The following is a 27,748-nucleotide window of genomic DNA, read 5'->3' as shown; positions in this document are numbered from 1 at the left end:
AAAATCATTCGGCCCTACTCCATCATAGCCATATTGCTTTCCCTTTATGATAACACCATTGATAACGCAATTAGTCTGTACATAAACCTTACTGAGCTGAATAGTGTTTTTGAAAGAGTGGTTTCAAAGAAAAGCGTTTAATTCAAGAAGGGCAATGTAAATTTTGAAACTGGGGGCTTACTTTTGAAGGGCATCTATCTTGTCAGCGGTGATTCCTTTTAACAACTCCTCCAGCAGGTCGGAGCTGTCGGGTGGCAGAACAGGTGATTTGATAGTAGATGTGTGAGTAAACCAACCAATCAGGGCACCAAGGACAAAAAGAGCCACCCCTGCCAGGAAGTATCTACAAAGAAGAGAAGGGAGCAATCACATATTAATGTTAAAGTTATTCTATTATATAAGCAATCAAAGATGCTATTAAGATGTATTAGATATATTTGTATAATGAAATAATCAGTATCATCTGGCTGTGGCTAGGAATGTATATATCTTTTTGATCTTGGCCTATCCCTGAGTCATACTGAAAAAAATCTGTTATGTTTACAAAATGTAAATACCTTCATTTCTAAAGACAACCAAAGCTTGCAGCTGCTTAAGGTGTTATCTGATGTTCACAGCCTATCTGATGCATATTTAGTTTTGGCTTCATATATTATTTATTATCCAGATAATTAGTTTACCCTTCTTAATCTATCTGAGACCTAGGTAAAGAACTGCTGTAGAATATCCATACACTAAATTGAGATCTACACCTACATACATGCCAATATAAAGTGGATTTTTTTTTGTTTGATTATTTTTTTAAACACTGAGAATAATTTTTTGTTCATTAACAAACAAATTTAAAAAATCAGTGCTGACTATTTAACAACATTAAACAGCCTGTGTTTTGCATATGCCGGACTCGATCAGTCCTGCAACCGAAGTCAGTCCTTTATAACGCAGACTTCTTCTTGCTTTTAATCATATTAACTATATTGCTGAAAATCTCATTGTAGTACACTTTCTAAGACTTATTATCTTCTTGATTTAAAAAACACATTTGGATATATTTGTATGGTAATATGTGCTTCTGACATCGAAGATTAGATGAAGAAGTTGGAAACACAATTTGGAGAAAAGTGCATTGCTCACACCCCCCTGTAAGTCCCTAAATGAGTTGAAACAATGGTTTATTTGTACATAAAATTCGGTCTTATTTGGCAGCTTGTTTATTTCAGAACCACCAAACATTTATTACGAAACATTATAACAAAAAAATGAAAGTAACAACTGATAACTCTGGTCATAAGTACTCCTCATAAACTTACTGTTGTCTTGAGGAAATACAGATCAATAGAGTCATCTAACTAAGTTGAGAGTCTTAAAAGTAAAACAATGCTTGCACATAATGTAAAGTTTAATATTCAAAAGGCATTCTAGCAGGTGCTGTCAATTACAGGACGTCTAAGAACACAGGGACCATTCCCAAACTTTCTCGTATAGTACATTAATGGCACTGAGTAGGGTAATATAGATACAGTATGTAATAATTAGACATGGAAGAAGGAGCGAGAGGAAGAAGTAAATTCAGTGAAACATTCAGATTAGATGATGTTTAGCGTCAGCAGTGAGAGGAAAAAGGACAAGGACTTTTTTAGTTCCACTTTCAATTCAATTAATATGCAGGGAACAAATATTCATTGGTATAGACACGAATGGCAAGAGTCATATAATAAAAACAGATAAATGTCATCAGTGTTGGGTGCAACGGATACCAAAGATGCAATAAGAATAATGTAATGACATTACATTTATCAGTAACGCAGTAATGTAACAGTGCATTACTCTACTAAAATCAGTAATTACATTATGGTTCCAATTGTGCTGTTATTTGCATTTTTTGCAGCTGATTTCAGTTTGTTTGAAGGGACAGGGAAACTAAGAAGTGGTTGACACTTTTTTAAGGGTTAGGGAAATGGACAGTGTTTTTTTATGGAGTAATGCAAAGGTTGATCTCATAAGTTAGACAAGAGGAAAAAAATGTTTCCTGGACCAGTGTTTTCATTACCTTCTAGCAAATGAAGGCCCTGAATGCCTTGTCCACAAAGTTTAAACGATAAAATTTGACTGCATGGGTTAAAATTTAACTCACTCCAAAATTGCATTGCTACTCTTTCCTTGCTCATTTGTTTTTTTTTTAAAATTATAATAATGCTATTGCAAAGTTTTGTCAAAGGCAGGATATAGAGCAAAAGTATGTTGTAATAACCAAGAAACGCAATCGCATCCATTCTGAAATTACACCATATTTATTTTATAGCTTCATGGTTCTATTTTCCAGTCTTATTTGTTCCCATATTTAAACTCCTATATTTTATTCATTATCATCTGCTACATCATTGTAATGCATAAACTGTCAATATGATCTAAGTTCAAAAGTGAAAGAAATTCTACAAAGGTGAGTATGGGCAGGTTCAGTGCTTCTTGAATTACTTGACTAGGAAACAGTGCAGCCGTCTTTGTCCTTTATGTCCAGGAGCCCTGGTGAAGTGGGAGATGTAGTTGGGATCTTCTTGAAGTCGTTCAAATCGTCCATGTGGTGAAACTGATACAGAGGGCTGGATGGGTTCCATCAGTTCAGGGTCAGGGTCAGGACCAGGGTCTGAACACCCTGAAATTATAGCATTGAACACAATTAAAGTCAACATTACAGCATTACTGTCACAGGAGTTCGTGTGTGGAACAATTGTAAAGATGAAGTTAAAAAAAAGTACAACGCTACATAACTTCATAAGATTAAAAACAATAAACAGCACGAATATAGAAAATGTGTCCCTCTGTGATGGAGCAGTATAATTGTATTCTAATGAAGCCTTGCCTTCATTTATGTTGATCAAGGCGAGAGTAACCCAAGCTGAAAGTATTCATTAAGGTATTTGTTACACTTCATAAACGCATGGCACAACATAGAAGAGCCACCTCCACAGGACAAGACTTGGCTGTCCATCCGCATCTAAAGGACAAAGGACACTCTTTCGAGGATACCAATGTTCACATTTTGGACAGAGAGGACAGATGGTTTGAAAGAGGAGTGAAAGAAGCCATCTATGTCCACTGTGCATGACCATCTTTGAACAGAGGCGGTGGCTTACGACATCAACTTTCTGCCATCTATAATCCAGTTTTGAGATCCCTTCCCAGATGCCTTAACGGCCACTCACATCCTGGGCCATCTGACCTCAGGAAATCACATGATAGGGTGGGGCTAGGTTTCACAATGAGCTCACCCGGAACTTTGGCTGATTGTGACCTACACCCGTTTTAACACCTTGGCTCATGTGATTAGGTAGAGGATCACTAGGTGGTCCACTGTACCTCGTGGGGGGATACTCCCACAGGGCTTAAATCTGGGACTCTCCACCATTTGACCTTAGAACTGAAGAAGCTTCTCGGATGAGAGGGGAAACGTCTTCAAGCAACTTAAAGAAATCCAGCCGCTTTTCTTTCCAAGCTCCTTAGAGTATTCGTTACATGGATATAATTTCAAACACAACTCAGTTTAAAAAACAAATATAAAGAGATCATTTTTACAAGGCACATATATTTAGTGGGGTCTTAATCACAGGGTTTATAGGCCAATGTAAAAATGTAGCTCGTTTTGGTTTGTAAAAGTGTTTTATGAGTGTATTGTATGTGTGTAGACTTGTATATAGTTATGAATTATCATTTTAGTTATATTTACATGTTCAAAATAAAAGTATCAATTAATCAATCAGTCATGAGATTAAAAGGGTTCAGTTAGTTAGTTAGTTTGTTTGTTTTCTCTGCCAAAACCATAACATTACATCAAACTCAGTTTAGGGAGGTAAATGCTAACATGCTGAACTAATGTCAAATAAATAACCATTGTGAGCATATTAGCACATCATCATGGAATTAATCTCAGGCAATAATAAAGCCTATCATACTGAAAAGAATTTGAAACTCAGTCTTTTTAACCACAGGCAGATTGGATTGGGTTATAACTTTCTAATATGTACCTTTTACTGTAATTAGGAGAAAACAGACAAAATAATCAATATTTGGTTTTCAGTCGTTAAACTGATTAGCCTACTTGCTTCAGAAGGCATACAATAGAGAGCTTTTGCTTATACTGAACTTAAACGGAGACATTCAAAGCTTAGAAACTCAAGTTTTGCTTTAGGGTACTTATAAGGTTTTAAAACCATTAGCAGATATCTTATCAAGCAGAAAGTATTAAAGGGAATTGCAAATGAAATGAAATCAAACCTCACCTGATCTCTGGCAGTCTATATGTTGCATCTGCATGCGGTCCATGCTTGGCCCCGGTTCCTGCAGCTCTTCCTTGTCCAGATCCCAGTCAAGGTCTAGACCTCCAGAGCAGTGCAGAACCTCACCGACCAGCGGACCACCCTGGGCATCACACACCTTCCTATATGCCATTATCTTACCTGAAACACACATGCAAATAATTGAAACTGATTTTATTTTATATAATAACAAGTTTCGAATGACTAAGAAATGTTTCTGATGCTATAAAAAAAAAAATTGTTTCATGAAGGAAACAAATCCTCGTACAACCCTGGGTGCAAATGTTTCCATGTTATTTGTTATTGAGATCACAGGACTTTCATTCTTTTGCCTTTTCTTATATTTAATACCGCTATGAATGTGAGCTATAAATCACTTGCTTCAGCTGAAATAGAGAATAATAGATCAGCCTTCCTTAAAAGCATCATCTCCTCTCATTATCTGAAAGTAAAAATAAAAAGGGAAAAACATATACAATGGTTGCAACAACTTTTAATGACCAAAAAAGTAAGCAGAACCTTAGAGCAGTCCATTTTAGACAATGATAGCATATTGCATATGTTGACATACGCAGTGTCTACTGAGACTTATTTGGAAGTAAGCCAGGCAGTGTGCAATGAAAGTCCACCACCTGGGTCGGATTAAAACTGCCTCATTTGGCTTAAGGTAATGGATGTTACATTCGTGTGGGACAAAGAATAAAATTTGATAAATGTGGTTAAAAGCTGCTTGGGTTAAGTGACTGACCAGAGCCTCTCAGCACACAATTATGGAGAGTAAAAGCACCACAGGGGGCTGCGATTCATTTATACACATTAAAATGACAGAGAGAAGGCCGGTTACAAGCTGTTAAGGCAAGTTAAGTAGTGGATCTAAGTAAATGTAAGTGTGTGTGTGTGTGTGCAAGTTTGTGTTTGTGCATGCAGAATTTGTCGAGACTGTAGGATAGTATACGTGTTGGTTGTGTTTTGGCCAGTAAAACCAACTCTGGGTTCAATACAGCTCCTTAACAGCATCATTAAATCTCAGTGTGGCTGGTATCACATGCATGCATTGACTGCGCGTCTGTTTGTGTATGTGTCTGTGTTATCTGAGTGAAGATCAGGTTTATAAAATCTCCCAGCTAGTGTCTCAGCATGTCATCAAATTTAACAGTGCTTTTTATACGCTATTCCATCAAAGTCCACCATGAATGGGCAAATGAACTGCCCAATCAATAACCGCTTGTGGTAGGATAAAAAAGAGAGAGAGAGAGAGAGAGAGAGAGAGAATAAATAAAGAACAGCACCAGACTGGCTGTCAAACTTACTGGCCCTTATTCTGCGTACATTGACCAGTTCATACTTGGCAGTTTATTCAATACTAACTGGTTCAAAGAAAAACGAAAGAAGAAAGGACACAAAAAGAAAATCATGTTGAAAGTCAGTGATGCGCGTTTGAAGTAGCAAGTAAATTGGTTGCGAATAAGTTACAACTCTTCTCATTACTACAGTCATTCTTTGTGTAATTGTACTTATCTTAAGCCTTTTTATACTGTAATGTTACTTGTCCTTAAGTATTCTTTACACTAGGCCATTTAATTTAAAAATTATTATTAGCAATTGAATGGGCTTACAACTGTGGTTACTTTAACCCCCTTTCAAGAGTTGCTCCAGACAAACATTGGGTGTGGATGTGTCCCAGAAGGGGTTCCCCATTCAGCGTTGCTAAACAGTGATGCTGGACCTCTTTCTGTACACAATTTTATCAAGCTGAAGAGAATAAATAAAAAGGGGCAGGAAGTCGGAGTCAGGAAAAAAAAGGAAAAAAATATGCACAGAACAAACATCAGAAATGTGCCCGGTGTGAGTTAAAGCCATGCTAAGGATGCATGATGCTACTCACAGAGATAAAGCCAGATGACATTTGACCTCATCTTAACAAACATCTCAACAAATAAAATCTTTTGTATTTATTTTTCAAGTTTTACAATGCAATATACAGATATATACAAGATAAGCCTCCGTGATTGACTGCTATGTTTATCGTCACCAGACATATGACTACATGTATATAGTATAACAGTCAGTATTAACAATGCCAATAATAACTACAAGTAAATCAACAAACATATAAAGAACAGTATATTTTGTGTTTTTTTCCTTTCTTTGTATTAGTAGAGGCAATTATTGCACTTACCCTAAAAACCAAAATAACAAAAGAACACAACAATTGTTGGTTATACTAATGACTGTGATTTTATCGTTTTATAGCTCAGAGGAGCTGTGAATCGATTACAGATCTGAATTGTCCCTGTTTAGACACTGCATCGGTTTCTTTTTTAGTGATTACAAAGTGGGATTTAGATAGAGAGGAGACATGTGAGTGTGACAATTACATGAAGAGTTTTAGAGAAGAGAGAAGACGGATACAGTGAAAATGGTACAAAAGCAGTGGCTGAGATACAAAGAAACATAGTTGAAAACAGGAAGCAAGGAAAGAACAGAGTGTTTATAGATGAATAAGAGAGAGTAAAAAGCAGAGGAAAGAGGTCTGGGAGTTCCTTGGCATCAATCTTCAATGCTCTACCACACTTTCATTACTTCTAGCTCAATGCAGATGAAGGCTCCTCTCAGTAAAATGGAACAAAAGTTCATTTAACTGCTGACCTTCTGTTACAGCCTCACACACAATGCAGTGGCTTTCACTTGATACCTATCACTGCAGGAGTTATAAGATTCCCACTCTTTTTTATCTTTTTTTGTACATGTAATTTAACTTGTTGCATTTTTGGTATCGATTTTTCATGTGACATCCACAGATTTAAAATATATATGTATATACATATATATTCGCACAACACAATATTGATCATGTTACTGAAAGTGTATGTTAAAAGATGTTCAGTATATCTTAAGTTTCCATATATGTACTTCAGACTGAATTCCATGGACAGAAAAGACAAAAAGTATAAATAAATGGACAAATAACCATCTATTTTTACTATCTTTCTATTGACATTAGGAAAAGCAAAAATCTGGATAACTTTACCAGCATCATTGACATCACAAATTGATGTTGATTTATTGTTGCTGTTCATGTCAATTATTGAGTGATTTTCAACTTTTCCTGTACATCTTAATCCAAAATTGTATTAAACATGGTGTCACTTAATTTAGCATTAATTTGGCAATTTGGTTCACTCCTCCCAGTATTTGTCTTAAAATAAATTTTTTGATTTACTGAAGGCTTCTTGATTTCTCTAATCCACACAAAGACACATTGTTGTTGTTTTTTCCAGTTAATTTTATTCTTAGAAATGTGCAATGCTAACCACTGCTGTCTTTAAAGTTCCTGAAAGTTAAAATAAGAAATCCTGACAAACTGTAATACCAATAATCCCTTAAATACATAATATGCCTGTTAATAAAAGTAACCATTGAATTAAACTGACATTCTAATTTAATTTCCAATTATCAACATTAATCAAAAGTAGTTGAATAAAACACGATTACATTAATCACCATTATTCCAGTGGAGTTTTAAGTACACAATCAGCAAACTGTTGGTGTCACACCTGAGCAAACCACAAAAATCTCAAAATCAAGATAATTATTGCTCTTCATCCAACACCCACTCCACTCTTTGTCAGTTCGAGTTAGATGCCGTCTCCCAGCTGTAACCAAAACATCACCACACTTTAAAGCTCTTTTTCAATAAATGATGTAGCGAGGGGGCAACTTTTGCCCGTGGGTTTGCCTGAACATGTCACAGAATTTTTAAGGTTCGTTATGCTTTCAGAAGTAAAACAAAATGTTGCTCTTTGAGCTCACGGCTTCATTTCGAAGTGTAACAACATTTGACAGTGCCAGTGTATTGCCATCTGTATGCCTTTTCTGACTTGATCTTAATTGAGGTGACAGACACATCATTTCAGAGCATGTAGGCATAGCAGCTACATTTCTCTAACAAATTAAAAGCATTTGTGCAGTAAAACGTTCATATAAAATTCAAAGCCTATAAGAAAAGTGCAGCATTCAACTATCGACACTAACTTCATACATTTATCATTTATTTATAATCGTCATTATATCAGACCTTTACATTAAATTGTAGTTTTAGAAACCAACAATAATTTCAGGGATAATCTGCAGTTAAATTTGAGAAAAAAAATCCAATTAGAGATTGACATTAAGAAAATGTAACTTAGGAAGGATCATAAGCTACGCTTTTTGCTGAGCAATGACTTGAGTGCAATATCTATGACACATCAGCATTTAAATGGAAAAACTTCTCAAACTCAGTTTTATTCAATGGAATTGAAGTTCATGGAGGGAAAATAAATCTCTGAACGTTTTGCTGGATATTCCACTTCTGGTGAATTTGATGCAAGTTTGCAATGTTTAGCTGTACATTACTAGCTGTAGACAAGGTTTATTGTTCTGCTTACAACTTGGCTAACTTACTTTAAAAGCTGCTGTGACTGACTAACATTAACAAGTTCCTTGGTTACAGTGTTGTGTATAATATCTAGCCCCTCATTTTATCGTTTGTCTTTTCATATTTTAGGAATTTATTTAAAATTTTCACTAGTGCTAGTTTCACTGCTAGTTTCAATTGTGTGTTGTTTATATTATACAATTTACATTGGTGAAGTAGAAGTAGTAGATGTCTTAGTAGATCGATTTTATAGCAACATATTTTAGGCAAATATGCTAAAACATAAAAAAACATGTTGAGCAGCCATAGTGAGGGAGAAAACTGCCCAAAACAATTACGTAGTTTGTTCAATGAGTCTTAAATGGCTCTATTATGTGCAATTACAATTCAAAGTAGGCTTTTTAATAGCAATCAATTTCAGAGTCAAACCAAGAACAAATTTTGCATAGCAAATGAAACGCCTGATGCAAAAGCTACTCTTTGACCTTCAGAGAGAGCGCTCCATAATCAGACAGATCTGTTGCTTTGAAGAGGTGTAGAACAATAGCACTGGTATGCTGGGACAAAGACCCTCATCAAATTGTTCTTCTGATATGAAATACTTACACAGGTATTTGTGTAAGATTACTATTTATATAGCAGGACAAATGCAGGCTTGAGGAACAAAGTTGTCATTCATCTTTTGTCTTTCAGCTCTAAGCAGATTGACAGGCCATCTGCTGTATCTGCTACCTTTCACTACTATTCGCCTCTCATTCATAAATTACTGCATCGCCAGTTTGCTCTAGACACAGCTGAATACACTTAGTGTGATCAGGGCAGAGACAAAGAGTGAGAGAGAAAGAAAGAATATTTTCCCAAACACTTCTCCTCACCAATCATTTCATTTGACACGACCTTGTCAGCTGCCGTACTTACAGAGCAGGAAGTATGCTGTCAATCATGGATTTCCTTCTCCCTGCCACAGAGAAGCACAGACCACAAATTATTCATTTTTTTCACATAAATCATGCATTAAAAAACCTCAAATTTGCCATTCACTGTATACTTTCACATCCACGAATACTGTACAATACACACAAATTATAAAATAATTTCCACCCTGATGCGTGTCCCAGTAGTATTCTAGGTTAATGCAAGAAAGGGTAAGACCACTGGGGACAAATAAGAAGAGCAAACAGCAGTGTAATGGAATAATCAAGCATCTCCATTAAGACTCTGTTCACATTCTGTGGTGGTTGGTAGCAAATGAGGTCCTTGCATGAGTGGGAGTGCTAAAATGCAGGCTTATTTGCTAACAGATACATGGGGCTGTCTGGTTTAAGTCAGTATTTAGGAGAAAAATAACAATCTTTTTTTTTTTTTTTTTTTTGGTACGATGGCATTTTACTTCATGCCATGCATTTTCCTTAACTTTGGAAGCATAAGTGAAAGGAGCCTTTAATGTCCCAATGTAAACCTTTTACACTCTAAACTTCTAACAAGGGTTGTATTCGGTTATATTCTCAATTTGCAACATATCCCCATTCTAATGGGTCATCTATTATTTATCCATATCATTCTGGATTTCGTACAGCTTTAAGGTTAAAACTCATGTCACAGCTTGCAAAGCAAAATACAGCAACATCCTTACAAACTCCAGATAATATTGCTGATATAATTTTTCACACTTATGTGACTCAATGTTAAGGGAGAGAATACTGTTAATATAATTTAATCTGACCATGAATTCTACAAAGCGCATCAGTATAATAAGCAATGAATTCAATGTTCAACATTAACCCTCTTCTGCAGAGCATTGGCCTTTGGCAACAGAAAGTTTCTTAAGCCAAATGTCTAGTTAATGCTTTTAGAAATGATTAAAACAAAACAAAATTGGTCAAGCAGCATTTGAAGAAAACACTTTTTTGATACTTGTCACAGGAGGACATGGTGTAAGATGAAGGGAAGATTATTTGCCTTAAAAATGTATTAAAATGATATGACATAAACTATTAAATAAAACAATGTGATTTGTCTGTGTGTGCGTGCAAGGTCTGTGTAGAAACTGTCCCATTTAAGTTTTCTTCATTTTGTCTGTTTAGAATTGTGTTTTTTCTGCCTTCTCAGGGCAACACTGTTTGGCAATGGTGACTTTTTAAGCATACCCACAAATGTGTTTAAATATATTTGCATTTTTATTTACTTCACTGCTTTAAACATTTTGAGTCAAAAATAGGCACGACATTAAGATAGACAACAATGACAGTGAAGGGAAGTAAAGTGGAGAGAACAGTTTGAGAAGACATGAAAAATAGTATTTTAAAAATTGCCTGTCTAGCTGATATAATTCATTTACACATAACTAAATCAAATGCGTAAATAATTTTTTCTGACATATTTATGCCATCCAAGTAGACTTACAGAGCATAAAGCATACAAAACAGGAGTATATTGCTATGCTGTAGTCAGTCTTGCTGTGTTTTCTTAAACACACACACACACACACACACACACACACACACACACACACACACACACGAGAGTAGCTTAGCTGTACCTTGGACAGAGACCTTTGATGTTACACCTCAAATCTGTTGGAGCAACTCTTCCAATTTTTGAGGTTACAACTCCTAATGGTCCTATTACTACTGTGACCACTTTTGACTGGCCCTTCATGCTACCCAAGCTCAACTTGGAACATGAGTAAGAGATACATATCTAAAGCCATACTGGCTCAGGCAACACCCAGCATTGGCACTAAGCAACCAGGATGTATTAATGAGAAGACTACTGGAACAAGGCATATATACATCTCTATTTGGTGAGCTGTCATTATAGGGAGGCCCAGGTCACACCAGGTTTACTGCAGAGTTTTTTATATCACGGACTGTCTTATGTTTTGGTACCATATGTACTAGACTGTATTATACCATATGATTTTCCAGTAGATAACTATACACCTTTTCTTTTAATTTGCAGAGACTTATGAATTCAAAGGTTAGTACCAGCTTCTATCTCAATTTTCCCCCAAGTTGTGGCAAGTGTTGGGGAGATTCTGTAACATTCAAACTAGAAAATACTTTAAGGAATGAAATGACAGTACACCATTATAGATAGTAACAGAAATAGTTAATTACACAATTAGTAAGATGTTTTGCTACTGTTAAAAGACTTTCAGATTAACAGCTATGACAGGATCCAATGCCAAAACTGATGTGCTACATATAAATTGGAATATGGGCTTGTTAAGAAAGTCTTGAAACTATATATATATATATATATATATATATATATATATTCGATAGGATCTTTCTAAGATTAAGAAGTGTAACCACTTCTTTTATTTTAGCCAGCTATGCTAGCTTGGCACTACACAAAGTCAAGCCTTCATGTGTCTGTCTTATCTCTGCAGAGTAAAAAAAATCGACACGAAGCATATTGGAATCCATTTAGCAGCACAGCCAAAGGTAGACTTCATTTCTGCATAAAATATATCCTGGGTCTCGCATGCCGGTATCCATCCATAACCACAGCATTAACATCTGCACAGTGCCATGTAGCTGTGAGAGTTTGTTACAGGCTGCAGGGCCATCAGAGAAAAACCTTTATTTTTATAGTGTTCATGAATTAAAGATGGCTTCCCCTGGGGTGTTGGAGGAGAGCAGAGGCTTTATGGATCCCTCACTCTCTCCTCCGCATTAAATCTCCTGAATACCACAGGCCATGTCTCACGATGTTAGACACGGAAAACAATAACAGCCAAACATTCTTATCTGGTAGGGTGTTTTTGTATTTCTTCCTCTCAATACCAGTTTTCTTTCTTGCTTTCTCTCTTGGTTCTCTTGGATGCTGTTATGCTTGCTATATTCCTGACTCTAAAAGTTCAAGCCAGTCCATTAAAAACTGCATTACCCACAAGTCAACAGGTTATGTAGCCCATTACAGCTGAAGGTCAAGTTTTCTTGTTCCGTGGTGGGTGGATTTTGGAAAACAGAACAGTCAGATATTTAATGGAAAAGTATCGCAGGCAAACACTGAATAACATTTTACATTTCAGATATCAGCAGTCCATCGCTATGTTTTTTGTGATGATCACAAATGTAAAGACTTAATTTAACAACAAAAAAGAAGCAAATGATAAATATTATTCTATGAATATCTAAAATTTGTCAGCATTGAAATGCGTTTATGTGAGGTTAAATTGTTAGTATTTTGATAGAAAGTGGGAAAGAAGACTATCGAAAAACAGACTAGTGTAAAGCCCTTGTCCAAATTACAGTTAGGTAATGAGTGGAACAGCAATAGAACACTAAGCTTGTCGAGAATGCGATTGAAAATTGAAAATGATATTTTAAATAAATTATACTTAAGATCAGAATAAAGATTATTATGTAAATGGATCTAGACTCCACGTCACAATGAGGTTAGAGTCCCATACAGATAGGAAGTAAGTATTTTGACATTTACACATTTATTTATTTATTTATTTTAAATATGAAAAAAAGATCTGACTGAAGGAAAAAAGTTTCAACTTTAATTTAATTGGTTTAAAAAGTACTGCATTTAGCATGACTGTAATTAAAGGTTTACAACAAGGTGCAGACCACTGGTTGCACACAATAACAGTCAAGATAAGACTTTATCAAAACATCTAAAGCGCATTCCAAGTTATGAAAGTCACCTCAAGGTGCTTTATACTGTACGGTAAAGACTTTCCAATATTAGAAAGAAACCCCAACAATCATATTATGGCATGGGAACATATAGCTGCCATTGGAACTGTGTCACTTGTGTTTATTGATTTGACTGCTGATAAAAGCAGTCAAATCAATAGTATAAACTGAATATAAATATATATTAACTTGAAAATAGATATAAACTGAAGTATGCAGGACTACACTCTCTGCTGAGATTCATCCAAATGCTACAAAACTAACTCACAGTGCAAATGTGTAACTGTAACACTTTGCACTGTTTGTTAAACCCTTGAAATAAAGCTAAAAGCTAAAGGTATCCAATTCAGTCATATCTTTGCTGTCCAAAACTGCAAAAACTGTGTTGTTGTTCAAATATTTATGGACCTAGCAGTTTATACTATGGCGGATTCAACTGAGTCTCAGAGAGCAGCCCTTACTGCTACTGACTAATTCTTGATTCTTCTTTAATTCTTTTAAGCTAATACAAAGACGAGCACAGACACTACCAGTTCCAGAGTTCTAAATGTAACAAACATCTGGCACTTGTGATCGCTGTGGGGAGCACTACAGGAGTGAAATGAAATCAACTGCCTGTAAACACCAGAACAGAACACCAGATGAGTTGTAAAGGGACCAAAAGGGGTTCAGTGACTGACATTGGACAACAAACAGCGACATGGATCTATTGCTCATATACTTGATCTTGCTTTCAGTGTTATATGAGACTATATAAGCAGCAGAAACCTATATTTTGTGGTACATATAAACATAGAGGCCTTAATTAAAACTTTTTTACTTTTCGTTCCCTTTCTACTCTGAATTGTTATTTACAGACTTTTGAACTCAACTTACCTAATGCACTTATTTCAGCAGCACACTCACATAATGAGAATTCTACAGTCCCTGCTGTATTTTCAGCTGCTCATCACTGGATCCATGCTCAGCAAGAGAAAACATCGGCAGCATTTAAATAGGACACATTTTAGTCCATCTTTGTCTTAAAAATGTAAAACTGGTGACAGTCATCTGAAGTGTCTTCATGAATTACTGACTGTGAATACGCAAAATCCCCAAGGGACTAGTTAGAGTGAAGCTATTAAAACTTTTGTAAATCTAATTAAGTTCTTTGAAGAAGTATTGTATGTCTTGGTTTCAACATAGATTTGACACTTGATGTCTCATATACTACACTGATCCAATCCAAAAATATAATCCCGACTTTATTCTTGAGACTTTCTATCTGTTGAGCAAATAAAGTGAAATTTTGATAACACCGATCATTTCATTGCAATGCAATCATCTGCTGGCTAATCTTGGTTTTAGGCGTTTATGTTTTTGTGACTTTGATAACTACCACTTGTGCGAAATTTGTCATGAATGGCACCGATCTCTCCCAGCTGCACAATTTGGACCTCCCCATCATCAAATAGTTAAGGACTAACTTGAGAACAAAGATGTTGCGCTAGACTACATCTTATATCTGCAGGTCCTGCCTCACGACCCTAATCTGAAATTCTAAAAGTATAGTGTTCACACCCAAATGCGTCGCAGACGTTTTGGTTGCATGACGCAGTCATTCAGAATATTATGCACTGTTGTGGCTAAGTGGTGTGCTCTTTTGCCCTCTCTCTCTATTTCTCTCTCACACACACTGCAAAAACTGTTTCTGCCATTAGCCCACTCAGCTTTCAGTCCTTTTATATGGCAAGAGCATACACATACATGCACCTTCACTGGAATAAACACCTCCATGTCCCCATTTTTCCAACCTTTAACACCTTTTCTGTGATCTGTCTCATCCATCCCCTGTTTAATCCCCTCTTTTTCTATGGCCTCCACCAAATGAAATGCAAATAGCCCAGCATAACCTGGGGCGTCATTTATCTAAATTAGAGTGCCAAGTGTGGATCCCCATGGGGCTCCCATATGCTAGCGCAGTTAGCGTCATTAGCTTCATTAGCCCGTGTCAGACCATTAATTACACATCAAGCCTATCAGTTAGCTGTTGCTGAGAGTTCTCATCCACTCTGGACTTCAGTCAGCAGTAAAGAAAGTAAAATAAGCCTTTATAGCTAGGAGTGCAAGAAAATAAATTTATCTGTATCTTTAAAATGTGGGAATTATTAAAGAAGAAAAGAAAATGTTATAAGTGCACTATTTTCAAGTCAAGCTCGCAGATACAGGACAATAGGAATCAGGAACAATCACAATTTAAATTTACTTTGTTCTTTCATATCTAGACTATATCGAAACTATTGATGAAAAAAGAACTCAAAGTAGGCAACCTGCCATCCAAGTATCATTTGGAGCTTCTTTAGTTATATACATATTTAAACTTGTTGTAAAGGTGTAAAATATCGACAATGTGTGAGTTCTGATATTCTAAAGGGATGTTTGATAATGTGGTGAACAGAATCATTGCATGCTAGATCCAAGAACCACAGCTGAGTGTCTGCTTTGCATGGCCTGATATAGAAGACAAGCTATGGTAGTAAAGGGATGTTTTTTTGCCCTGAGGTGAGCCTTTCAGACAGCACTTAAAGTACTTTGAGACTGACAATAGCCCTCTGGCAAAATAACACACAGGTCTATGTCAGTGTAGGCATGTTGCTAGAGGTCAGCAATGAATCAGAAAATTCAATTTAAAGTTTACAGAAAAAAAAAAAGAATTAGATGGTAGTCAAACAAACATAACACAATATAGTTTTTACATCAAAAAGCAGAGTTTCCTTATGAGACCGCAGTGCATGACCGGCTGAGTGAGTGACGTGTGAAAGAGGTGACTGACGCTGCTGCACACAGCAACAGAGAAGGTTCAGCTGAGTGAAAAAAGACTGAACGGCATTTGTTGAATCGATTTTTTTTTACCTTAACTGGGTTCCGGACGCAGTTTAAAACTTTCACGTAGATCGGGAGATTATTCCATTGCGCTGCATTATTGACGTCTGCAGTCGGGAGCTCTCATGTTCACTCTGTTTACGTAGCTCTGTTAGCTCGGTAATTTAGACAATAGGTTGTTTACAGAGTAATGTTTACGTTCGGTCAAAAAGGTTAAAACAATGCTTGTGTAGTCACTCACTAACTTAGCTGGGGCAATCGTGGCTCAAGAGTTGGGAGTTCGCCTTGTAATCGGAAGGTTGCCTGTTCGAGCCCTGGCTCGGACAGTCTCGGTCGTTGTGTCCTTGGGCAAGACACTTCACCCGTTGCCTACTGGTGGTGGTCAGAGGGTCCGGTGGCGCCAGTGTCCGGCAGCCTCGCCTCTGTCAGTGCGCCCCAGGGTGGCTGTGGCTACAATGTAGCTTGCCATCACCAATGTGTGTGTGAATGGGTGGATGACAGGTTGTGTAAAGCGCTTTGGGGTCCTTAGGGACTAGAAAAGCGCTATACAAATACAGGACATGGATTTGAAGAGTGTTGCTGCTGCTGCTGAGCCATCTGGCAAGAACATAAAAAACAACAGCCAATGGCTATTATGTTATTTTCTTTTCAATGACATTCTTTGTTACATGTTTATTGCTGGATTTATGGAAAAACATCAACTAATATTGCATATCCATAATTATTATAATGAATAAAATTAAAGAATACTTACACTATAACGTTTGTTAGAAGTGTAACGCAAAAAAAAATTGGATTTTTATGCCTATTTTGAATTTTACTCGAATACAAATACTTTTCCCTCCTCAACAAATACAAATACAGATACAAATACCGGCTCATCTCTAGTAGCTATACATGTGGGTTTTTTTTTAAGGTGGTCAAAAGTTATTGGAAAAAGTAACATATGTTTAAATATAAAGATTGCTTGTAATACTTGGGTCATCATTTATTGTGAGTCAGTCAGACAAGTTAATGTTGATGTCATCCATCCCAAGATTTTTTTTCTAGAACTGTCTAGGCTTCTTTTTTTAGATGTGTCCTGATAAAGCCTTATCTGGCCTTCCACTTCCTGTGTGTTCTGTCCAGTTCTTTTCACCTTGTTATATACCCTTACATTCATGAATCCATGTCCTCATTATACACTCTGACAATAATACCTCTTTGCTTGATGTTGTGAAGAGGTTTCTCTGAACCAAGGAAAGAATTCTGTAATCACTCACTTTTGTGGTCTTCCAAGTATTTTAATTTAGCTGAGCTTTTAAGAGTTTACCATATTGTAGATTTGGCCACTCGTAAAGTTTTGGGTATCTCTCCAATTCGATCTTTAAGTCTGATGTCATTAGCCGTGCCTGGGCCCCAACTCTGCTGCAGGTCCCAAAATCAGACAATCGCAGCAGCATACAAACTGTGTAAATGCTTTCATGTGTAATAAAATGATCAGCGTTGCTGTTCTACCAGGAGTCACAACTTCCATTAACATCCAGGCATCCATGAAAACCGAATTTATGAAATTTTAGAAGTTAGTTAGAAGTTAGCAGGAAGTTAGCTCGCTAGTTTCCACTTAAATATAATATACCATGTTCTGACTGAGGGATTTCCGAAACAAATTAAGACGTACAGCTCTGCTATCACTTCTAACATAAATGAAGACAGAAAACTAAACAGCAGTGACATTTTGTAAGTTTGGCTAGGTGGAATATAATGATGTGCTACGTGATTGCTAGCGACACAGCTATGTTAGCATAATATAAACAGTGAAGCTGGAGGATGAACGCTAACTTTTTTCCACTCGATAAAAGTTAACATGAGGGTTCCCGAAGGTTAGGGACAAATGTAATTGCATGGCAGGATGCTGTAAACAGACCAAACTTCAGTCAGGAGAACAACTGAGATAATCCATCCACAATACGAGGTTAGTCATTAATATACTGCTGCATGGGCTGGGCTGTAGTTACATCGTAAGGTTTTAAAAACTAAGCTTTAAAATGATTAGCGGTAATAACCGAGAGAGGCTGACAGTGATCACTGACTGTTTTTAGGGGCTTGTTGAAATTAAATAGAACAAGATACAAAGCATTAAAACATGTTAAATACACAACAGCCATATTAAACGCAGGGTAGTTTGGGCCCGGAAGCAAGATTCATCACCTCATCACTTAAAGACTGGATAGGTTTATTTGGGTTTTCTAGTCTACCAATGGGCAGCACGGTGGCACGGTGATTAGCACTGTTGCCGCACAGCAAGAAGGTCCTGAGTTCAATTCCACCATCAGGCCGGGGTCTTTCTGTGTGGAGTTTGCATGTTCTCCCCGTGTTTGCGTGGGTTCCCTCCGGGTACTCCAGCTTCCTCCCACCATCCAAAGACATGCAGCTTGTGGGGATAGGTTAATTGGATAATCCAAATTGTCACTAGGTGTGCATGTGCGAATGAATATGAGTGTGAATGGTTGTCTGTCCCTGTGTGTTGGCCCTGCGACAGACTGGCGACCTGTCCAGGGTGTACCCCGCCTCTCGCCCTATGACAGCTGGGATAGGCTCCAGCGCCCCCCGCGACCCTGAAAAGGATAAGCGGAAGCGAATGGATGGATGGATGGATGGATAGTCTACCAATGACCTCATTCGCGCTGACATTCTTGTAGACCTCAAATTGAGAGTTCCACATGTACAATTACCAAATGCAGGTTCAACACTTGGATTTGACTGCAGATATTTTATTTGCTTAACCTTGGACAAAAGAATGAAGGAACAGGCCTCATCTAGCCATAAATGTTCTTGTAAGTTCAGTTACTTTTGATCTTCTGAAATGGAGGCCTATGTATAAAAATTGCTTTTATTCCTAAATATTTCAATGCAATATTTTTATTCAATCATTTTAATTAAATTTGAAAGTCAAATTCACTAATCCAGATGTTCCAGAATGCAGATGCTGATGTTTGAAGTTGTAAATTTTAATTCCCATCACATTGCATAAATATGGATTCAGTTTGTAAATCAATAAATTACAACTCCTGTGTCCGCTCTCCTTTACAAGTTATATGTTGGTTTGCCTTGAATCGTTTTTAGGTGATGATTCTAAAAGAGAGATTAAATGTCTTGCAAGTTCTAAGGAATCAACATGGTTTTAATTTAAAAATCAACTAAGTGGCTAACATTACACTAACTTTTTAATTCTGCAAAGATATGTGAGGAACACCCACATTTTCACAAACAGTGTCATGAGGAAATCAGGAAGACAAATGAGGTTGTTTTGCTCACCCACCCTGTGTCTCAGTTATGATGAACTTGTACTTTGTTGAAAGTCACACCTTCTCTCAAACCCTCTGTACACAAAAACACAATTAGTGCTAAATATAGCCTGGATCATGCTGCTGAACAGCTAATGCACATCACTCATTATCACCTGCCACTGTCACAGCATGCTGGCACACATACACACACATAATCAGTGTCACCTTCCCACTCCCTTAAAACTAAGACCATCACATTGCTTGTGTGTTGTCAATGGCAAGTATATACAGATAAAGCAGGTGTAGAACTGGGGTTTTATGGCAATGACTCTCCAAACTGCATGGATATATTCATTTTAGAGCCTTTGTCAAGAGCATAATGCACAGAGCACATATGTGAGTGTATAGTCTAGGTATTACTGGACTATTATTGAGGGGATCTACATCTGTTTCCATATTCACATTATGCAAGATATCAAACAAAAAAGCAAATCCCCACAATGCCAATTATTATAGTGAAGACATTATTTAAGGTAATGGTAAGGTCAGACTTCATACATTTTAGTTTTGTTCATTCATGGAGAGAATTAAAAAAAACATTTCCATGTCATATTTATAAACTTTAATGACCCACTGAAGAGAGATGTGTAATTTTACCTTAATGCCGCATGAAATAATACTGCCCTTCTCTCTCTTTGCCAGTACAGCCATCTAGTTTGAGTCAATGAACTAGGTGTTTACATTTGTTCTACATCCTACTCTTCTTTTATAACAATTTCCTGTCTATACCTCTACTATCAGCTATCCATAAAAATCGCATTAATGATTTTAAGAGTAGCTTAACAGCGATAAATCTATATACATTTATATATTTTATATATTTATGAAACAAGAACTGGTAAGAGAAGCTGCAATTACAGTCAGCAAAGGATGATAATCAAAATGATATGTTTTTCATGCATAAACAACACGAAAGATAGAAGGCACTATCTTATTATTTAGTACAGTCATTTACTAAATAATTTTCGTAAGAAATCATTAAAACGTGATCAGATTGCCTTGGTTGTGTTTTAGCCACCAACATTAAGAACAGTTCCCTGGTAATAAAGACTGGATTCATTTAAATCAAAAATTCAAAAGAGGGTTGTTTGATCGATACAACTAGCAAATCAAACAAATCCAGGAATGGAGCTTTCTGAATTCCTCCAAAATTGCAAAAACCATTGAGCCATTCACTGATGAAGAGTTTGTCAGAGTGTTTGGTGGTCTATTCTGCATTAATATGCTCTGAGGAAAAAGAAGCAATTGAGAATTTGGTCCCCTCCAGGCGAACTGTAACAAGAAGGATCAAGGACATTGCGGGAAATCTGGAGCTTCAGCTGAAAAACAAAGCAGACAGTTCTGACTTTCTCCTTGGTTCTGGATGAGAGCTGTGATGTCTGCAACACAGTCCAGTTACTCATCTTTGTACATTGGATAATAATTGAAATGAATTTGAGATTACAAAGAAGCTGGCAGCAATGCTGTCAGTGGAAGAGACTATGACAGGGAGTTCGCAGAGGTAACTGCATCCTTGAATAGGCTGGAGCTAAAAATGACAAAATGGGAATGATGATTTAACAGTGATAAAATGTTGTTTATATTCTGCCTATTTTTGATTTTTATTGCATAATTCTAACATCTACTGTACTCTTACAAATGGGAATTTATTAAGAGATACAATGAATATTGAGCAGAACAGAGTTCGGGTTCAATTGTCCACAACAGTCCCAGTTTCTCATGGGTCCCCTTGGAAAAAAATAATTGCTCACCTCTTTAGAAAGTCTATAGGCATCTGTTTTCAAAATAACAAGTGCTTTTAAATAGGCCATAGAGATGAATGTGGATGATTGCCTCTGTGCTACCTCTTAATGTCAGATGGAAAACAGTTAAGAAAAAAAGATGGAATACAAATTCTGTAAGTGATTCACCTATTACCAAATAAGTTTCTTCAGTTCTAAAAACAAAAGATGGAGAGTCCTAGGTATTTCAACGCTAGTGGAGGTTGTCCTCTTTGTAGGTGGTCGTTGACCTACTATTGGTCATGTGGGTTATCGCGTGAGCAAAGATGTGAAAAAAGGCATGGCCATTACTATAAAGTTACGGTCTGTTAATAACGTGATAAGGGCCACCTTATCACGTGACCTATTGAGTTCACTTGAGGCTGGCGTGAGGGGGGATTGAAGTGCCAGCGGAGGGTTCTTAAGACTGAATTGTAGGCGGCCGATAGTTTGTGAGCCACCACTGCTGTTCAATGACCTAAGCTGATTTGATGAAGGACCGGTTGGGATAACCACATGTTTTAAGAGCTTTCTTAACATGTGTGTGAGTTCTTATTCTTTCCCCTCACCCTTAGAGGGAACACTTTCTCCCTGTTATTGGAGGGTCCTGAACACCCCAAATTTGTGTTCCAGAGGGTGGTGTAAGTCAAAGAGTAGTTACAGCCCTGTGTCTATGGATTTCCAGTAAACTTCAATGCTGTGATTTCTATTCTCATCAATGAGCACAGCACACTCTAGGAATGGTAACCTGTTATCCTTGGTATCCTCCCTGGTAAACTTTGTTTTTATCCATTGACTTGAAGTGGTCAGTGATCAGTGAAGGCTTCTACTTCTCTGGTCTTTGAATTTAACCCAAGTGTCATCCACATATTTGCACCTTTCACTAGGAGCTATCACTCTAAAGGAGCCCAAAGCTTTACTTTCCACTTCCTCCATATACAGCTTGGCTACACGGGTTAACACTGGAGAGTCGATGGCATATTGATACTTACTGTTGTATTTAAAATATGTAGTTGTAAGGCAGTGGTCTAACAGCATGCGAATCGTAATCTGGGTTAAAGCTGGTTCTGTTGTGCAAGTAGCTGTCTGACTGGAGTCATTTTATGACAGTCCCCACAGCCTCTGTTGTAGGTGTTCAGGTTGTAGGTATACATACATCTTGCAGCCTGCTGTTATGTGCTGGATTGTCACAGGGGCTTCTTTACACAGCCTGCACCTGGGGTCTTGCCTGGTGTGATAGACCCCAGCCTCTGTGGATCTTCTGCTCATGGCTTGCTCTTATGCTGCATGATTAGTGCCTCTGTGCGGTCTTTCAGTCCAGCTTTGTCAAGCCACTGGTAGAACTTCTGGATGTCAGCCACTTGCTCTATCTGCCAGTGACACATACTGCACAGGGGCCTATCCTTCTATGATGGTTCCTCCTCTTCCTCGGGTTTCTGCTGCCTTAGTTATTCACTGAACACACAGTCGGTTGGGGCCATCTTTCTGATGTCTTCGTGGATGTTTGTTGTCTCATCCTAGACTGTGGTACTGAACCTCACCAGTCCCTGGCCCCCTTCCTTCTGCTTAGCATACAGTTTCAGGGTGCTGGTCTTGGGGTGAAACCCTCCATGCATGGTAAGGAGCTTCCTCGTCTTGATGTCAGCAGCTTCTATTTCCTCCTTTGGCCAGCTTATTATCCTAGCAGGGTATCTGATCACGGGCAGGGCGTAGGTGTTGATAGCCTGGATCTTGTTCTTACCATTCATCTGACTCCTCAGGACTAACCTTACCCTCTGCAGGTACTTGGTGGTTGCAACTTGGTTCCCATTTGACTGTGGGATCCCCAGGTACTTCTGGCTGTCTTCAATGTCTGCAATGTTGCCTTCTGGTAGTTTGATCCACTCAGTTCTGACTACATTCCCTCTCTTTGTTATCATCTGACTACACTACACTACACTACATCTGACATTACAGTATCATTAATCTATATCCTGGTGGTGTGAATCACTGAATCAATGTCTCTTTCACTCTTGGCATATAGCTTGATGTCATCCATTACAAGAGGTGGCAGACGATTGCACTTGTGCTATGGGCTTGAAGTTGGCCTCTAGTGTTGTATGCCACATCCCCATTGCGTTCCCGATGAAGGCTTTTAGGGTCCTCTTGATCTTGTACAACTCTAGGCATTCCAGGATCCAGGTGTGGGGCATTGAGTCATAGGCCTTCTTGTAATCAATCCAGGCAGTGTACAGGTTGGTCAGCCTTGCCTTGCAGTCTTGGGCGACTGCTTGGTCTACCAGTAGCTGGTGTTTTGCACCTCTGGTATTCTTGCAAATTCCTTTCTGTGCCCCGCTCAGGTATTGATCCATTCATTTAAGCTGCTATGATACCTGACAGGAGCTTCCATGTGGTATTGAGGCAGGTTATTGGTCGGTAGTTGGAAGGGACCAGTCCCTTCAGAGGGTCCTTTTGGATCAGGACTGTCTGGCCTTTGAGTAGCCATTCCGGGTGTCTCTCATTGACTAGCAGCTGGTTCATTTGTGCTGCCAGATGCGCGTGGAGTGCAGTCAGCTTCTTCAGCCAGTAGAAATCTTCATAATGGAGACCCTGTCTTGGATTTCTGCCACTGTGATGGTTACTGGACCCTGTTCAGGGAGGTTGCCATGGTCTACCCTTAGATCTACTAGCCAACAGAACCAGCTTTACCCCAGCCACTATGGGTTGCCTCCTTCTTCCAGTATTGCTCCGTACCAGCCTTGGTGGTGCTGTTCTCCTATTGTTCCCCTGCCACTGAGAGTACACCTTGGCTGGTTCTGTGGAGAACAGCTGGCTTATTCTCTCTGTTGCTGGCCAAGGCTTTGAGTCTCTGCTTAGCAGTTTCCAAGGCCTCAGGAATAGACAGCTTTCTGTACTTCTTAGGCACCTTCTTTGTCACACCTTTCTGCAGCTCTGATAGTTGACTAATCTCCCTCCATGCTACCTTAATCCTGGCCTCTAGTCTCCTTCTCCGCTGAGGGTCCTTGTGACTGTTCAACTTATAGCCAAGCATATCACTGATCACTGTCTTGGTAATGGTGGCGGTAGGTATTGTCCGTAGTGCTGCATTCACATAATCTAGTAGCTCTTCTGAGGGTACTTCACTTAGTCTTGGTAACCGGCTATGGAGGATCCAGGTTTCAAGCTTCACCATGGTTCTGTCTTTCTGGTCAGTTCATCATCATGTGACATCATCATGCTCTCATACACATTTACCACATTAGTATAGCCAGAGAAATGCTTGTAGATATAGACAAAAATATGTATATAAAGAAAACATAAATCCTTAAAAAAAAAAAAAAAACAGCTAGCATTTTTTTTCTTCAGCTCTTCCTGAAGCACAATTATTCAACATCTCACATCTTAGTGTAGCCCAAATCTACCTGGCAATGCTTCAGGCTAGGTGGGAGAATGTGAACGGTTGTTGTGTGTGTGTGTGTGTGTGTGTGTGTGTGTGTGTGTGTGTGTGTGTGTGTGTGTGTGTGTGTGTGCGCGTGTGTGTGTGTCTGTGTGTGTGTGTGTGTGTGTGTGTGTGTACCTGGCAGAGTTCTCGGCCAGTCTCAGTGAACAGATGGTCCTCCAGCAGGTAATAATGACCCAAGACAAACTCTTAAATTGATTATGCCTTTGTGAGGGCATAGATACAAAGGATCACTGCCATTATGTGTGTGTGGGGGAGAAAGACACGAAAAAGAAAGATAGCAAGTACTCCGAGTATCAGCCCAAATGTATGATTTATTTTTAAAAGCACAAGGAAAAGGGTCAAATGGATTGGGATTCTATTATTGTTAGGATTACAACAACAGCTGTTGATTCGATTTCTTATGGCAGATATTGCATGGCTGGCTGCAAATCAGTATTGATGACTTTCTTATGAAATCTAACCCTGAATAAATTATAATGATAAGTTACACGGTTTTATTATGACTTTTTTTGTCATAAAAATGTGTTATCACTATAACAAAATTATACTAACTACAGTAATATGTGAAGAGAGCAATATCACATTCTAAATAAGTAATAAACACAAACAGTGCTCTTATCAGTCCTTATTTGTCCACCAGCCAAAAGTTAAACTAGAGTATTTAACTTATGTATCTGTCTGAATTATCACCAAGTAATTTGGCTCATGCCTATTTGTCTTGTGTAGCTCTTGCTCTGCTAATAAATGATTTGGAAACTGATCAAGAACAGTTTTAATTTGTCTGACTAAAAACCTGGTTTACACCAAAAAGGAATATTTCAATGTAAATGAATCAACCCCCAGCTGTCACATTATATTTCACAATCCTCAAACCAAAAGTTGAGTAGGAAGAGTGACAACAATATTCCACTCAAACATATTAATCAACCCAAGGTCATTTGAACATCTTACACCCAATCTCTCATGCCCTTTACCACATTTGTGTGTATGGAAATTGTGTGTGTATAAGAAATATGTTCAGCAATTAATTGAAACATGCAAACATGCATGGAAATTCAGTATAATAGACAAAAAAGTGTTTTAACAGATCTAATGAGGTTAAAAGTCAAATTGTATGACTATATTTACTCTTCATCACAGCCTGATATCTCTCAGGCAAGCTTTCTTGTAATTGTTTTAACTATACTTCAGTAATAGGCTTCTTGTCTGGATGTTGGCTGCTTTTTGTTCAGTTCTCTGTCAAGATGCTTCAATAACGTTGAGGCTCTAGGAAGGCCAGTTTATAACTAACAGTCTTCCCTTATGTTTTTGTTCTATTCCAGTATAATTTTACTGAATTGCCAGTATGTTTGGGATCATCGCCATGTTGAAAAAACAAACCTTTAGAAAGCCTCTATCCTGTTTTACAGATGGCTGTTTTACAGATTGTTCTTCTCCCCTGACCTCATCTGCACATATTGACTACTACCTGAAACAAATGTTTGAAATTCAGAGTGTTGACTCCATAAGACCTGTTGAACTAAAGAAATAGGGAAAAAATATGTCTTTGAGACAGGCTGCTAGTAACAAAGCACTTACAGATACAATTTTAAATTGATGGTTTGTTAAGTTTGTCTGTGTAGACAAACTTAACAAACCATCAAAAGCTTAGGTGCCTTTTTTGGATGGCTCCACACTTTTACAAACTGAACTTTTACAATGTCCTTTAAAGAGGTGTAAATGTGGGAAATGCTAGTCATCAAAATTTATATAGGTATAATTTACAGTGCCATTACTCAATCTGCAGTCAAAAAAATGATCTAAACTTCTTTATTTGGAGGATCATTTATCGTTTAGGTTCAAATGTAATTAATACTTCTCCTGTTTCTCTGGCTGTTTCTCTGTCCTCTAAGGTGAGGTCAAGCTTCTTCATGGTTAAAATATAGAATAGAAGCATGGTCACAAGGCACTCGGTAAGAAAATAATTACATCAGCTTCATATCTGAGGCTTATTTCCTTTTGACAACAGAGAGATAGGTCACAATAAAGCAAGGTCTATCCAGTTGATGAATACAGCCTCTGTATTTTCCATTTCAATGAGTCAGATGAAAATTTTGAGGTATACTACAAATCCCACTATAAAGTGGACAATATAGCGGATAATTCAACAGCAGTTTACTCACCCAGCTGATTGGCTGTATTGGAGCAAAGTCTAACACTTCAGCATTTGCTTGAAAGCTGGATGGAATTATTGTTGCTAAAAACAAGGAAAAACGCAAGAAGATAATTAATAAAAAGAAGAAAAAGGGTATAATAAGTTATAGATGCGATTATGAATATAAAGAAAAAAACCCAGAAATGGCTGAATGTCAAAATCTCAGTCAGCCCTAAGGCAATTGATAATTTAGATATGAATACTCTCCCTTAAGTATTCAGATGAAAATGAGGCATACACACAGCACGCAGAGTGCCCTTCCTGCAGGCCTTATTAGTTGCTATTGGCAGGACAAAATGTGCAGTGGTTAGATCATGGCCAGTGGCTCAAAAAAAGAGGCTCAAGTAATGAATACTGACAAAAAGACAACATTACAAATTAATACTGAATGTAACAAGGTGAAGATCCTGCCTATTTTGAACTTAAAAGGTGATGATAATTTAATTCAAGGGCAGAATTTTTTCCATTGCTGCTACTCATGTACAAAGTTATGAGTAGTTAGTGGCACAGCTGTTTAATGGCAGAAAATTCTTGCAGTTAAAATCAAGGATCCTAGATTTTGAAAATCTTAGGTGACTTTCTTCCTGAGTTATAGCATTCACAGGATTTTTAGAAAACTTGACCTTGACATTGCATCAATGATATTTGAAGGTTTTTGCAGGATTTTTAATATATACAGTTATGGTATCAGTGGTATGATATTTGCCCTCACATAACATTTTCAGAGAACTTGACTTCTGACCTGGGATAGCAGATTTGTTTAGCACTTACTT

At 37.7% G+C, this 27,748-nt stretch overlaps 1 protein-coding gene across 1 annotated transcript in view; it reads right to left on the bottom strand.

Moving 5' to 3' along the window:
- The window catches only part of LOC120738575 (inactive N-acetylated-alpha-linked acidic dipeptidase-like protein 2), a 466,433-nt gene that overhangs the window by 293,519 nt on the left and 145,166 nt on the right, over positions 1 to 27,748 (bottom strand). Inside the window, exons 4-6 of the mRNA XM_040039869.1 lie at positions 4,278 to 4,454; positions 2,476 to 2,653; positions 182 to 343 (exon numbers count right to left, since the gene is read on the bottom strand). Coding sequence (XP_039895803.1) covers positions 182 to 343; positions 2,476 to 2,653; positions 4,278 to 4,446 — 509 coding nt within the window. The 5' untranslated portion in view covers positions 4,447 to 4,454. The remainder of the gene's footprint in view (positions 1 to 181; positions 344 to 2,475; positions 2,654 to 4,277; positions 4,455 to 27,748) is intronic.

This window comes from Simochromis diagramma, unplaced genomic scaffold (genome assembly GCF_900408965.1).
Source record: "Simochromis diagramma unplaced genomic scaffold, fSimDia1.1 OVJJ01000026.1, whole genome shotgun sequence".
Classification (NCBI taxonomy): domain Eukaryota; kingdom Metazoa; phylum Chordata; class Actinopteri; order Cichliformes; family Cichlidae; genus Simochromis; species Simochromis diagramma.
Note: the sequence above shows the minus strand (reverse complement) of the source record. Positions and strands in the feature narration are given on the sequence as shown.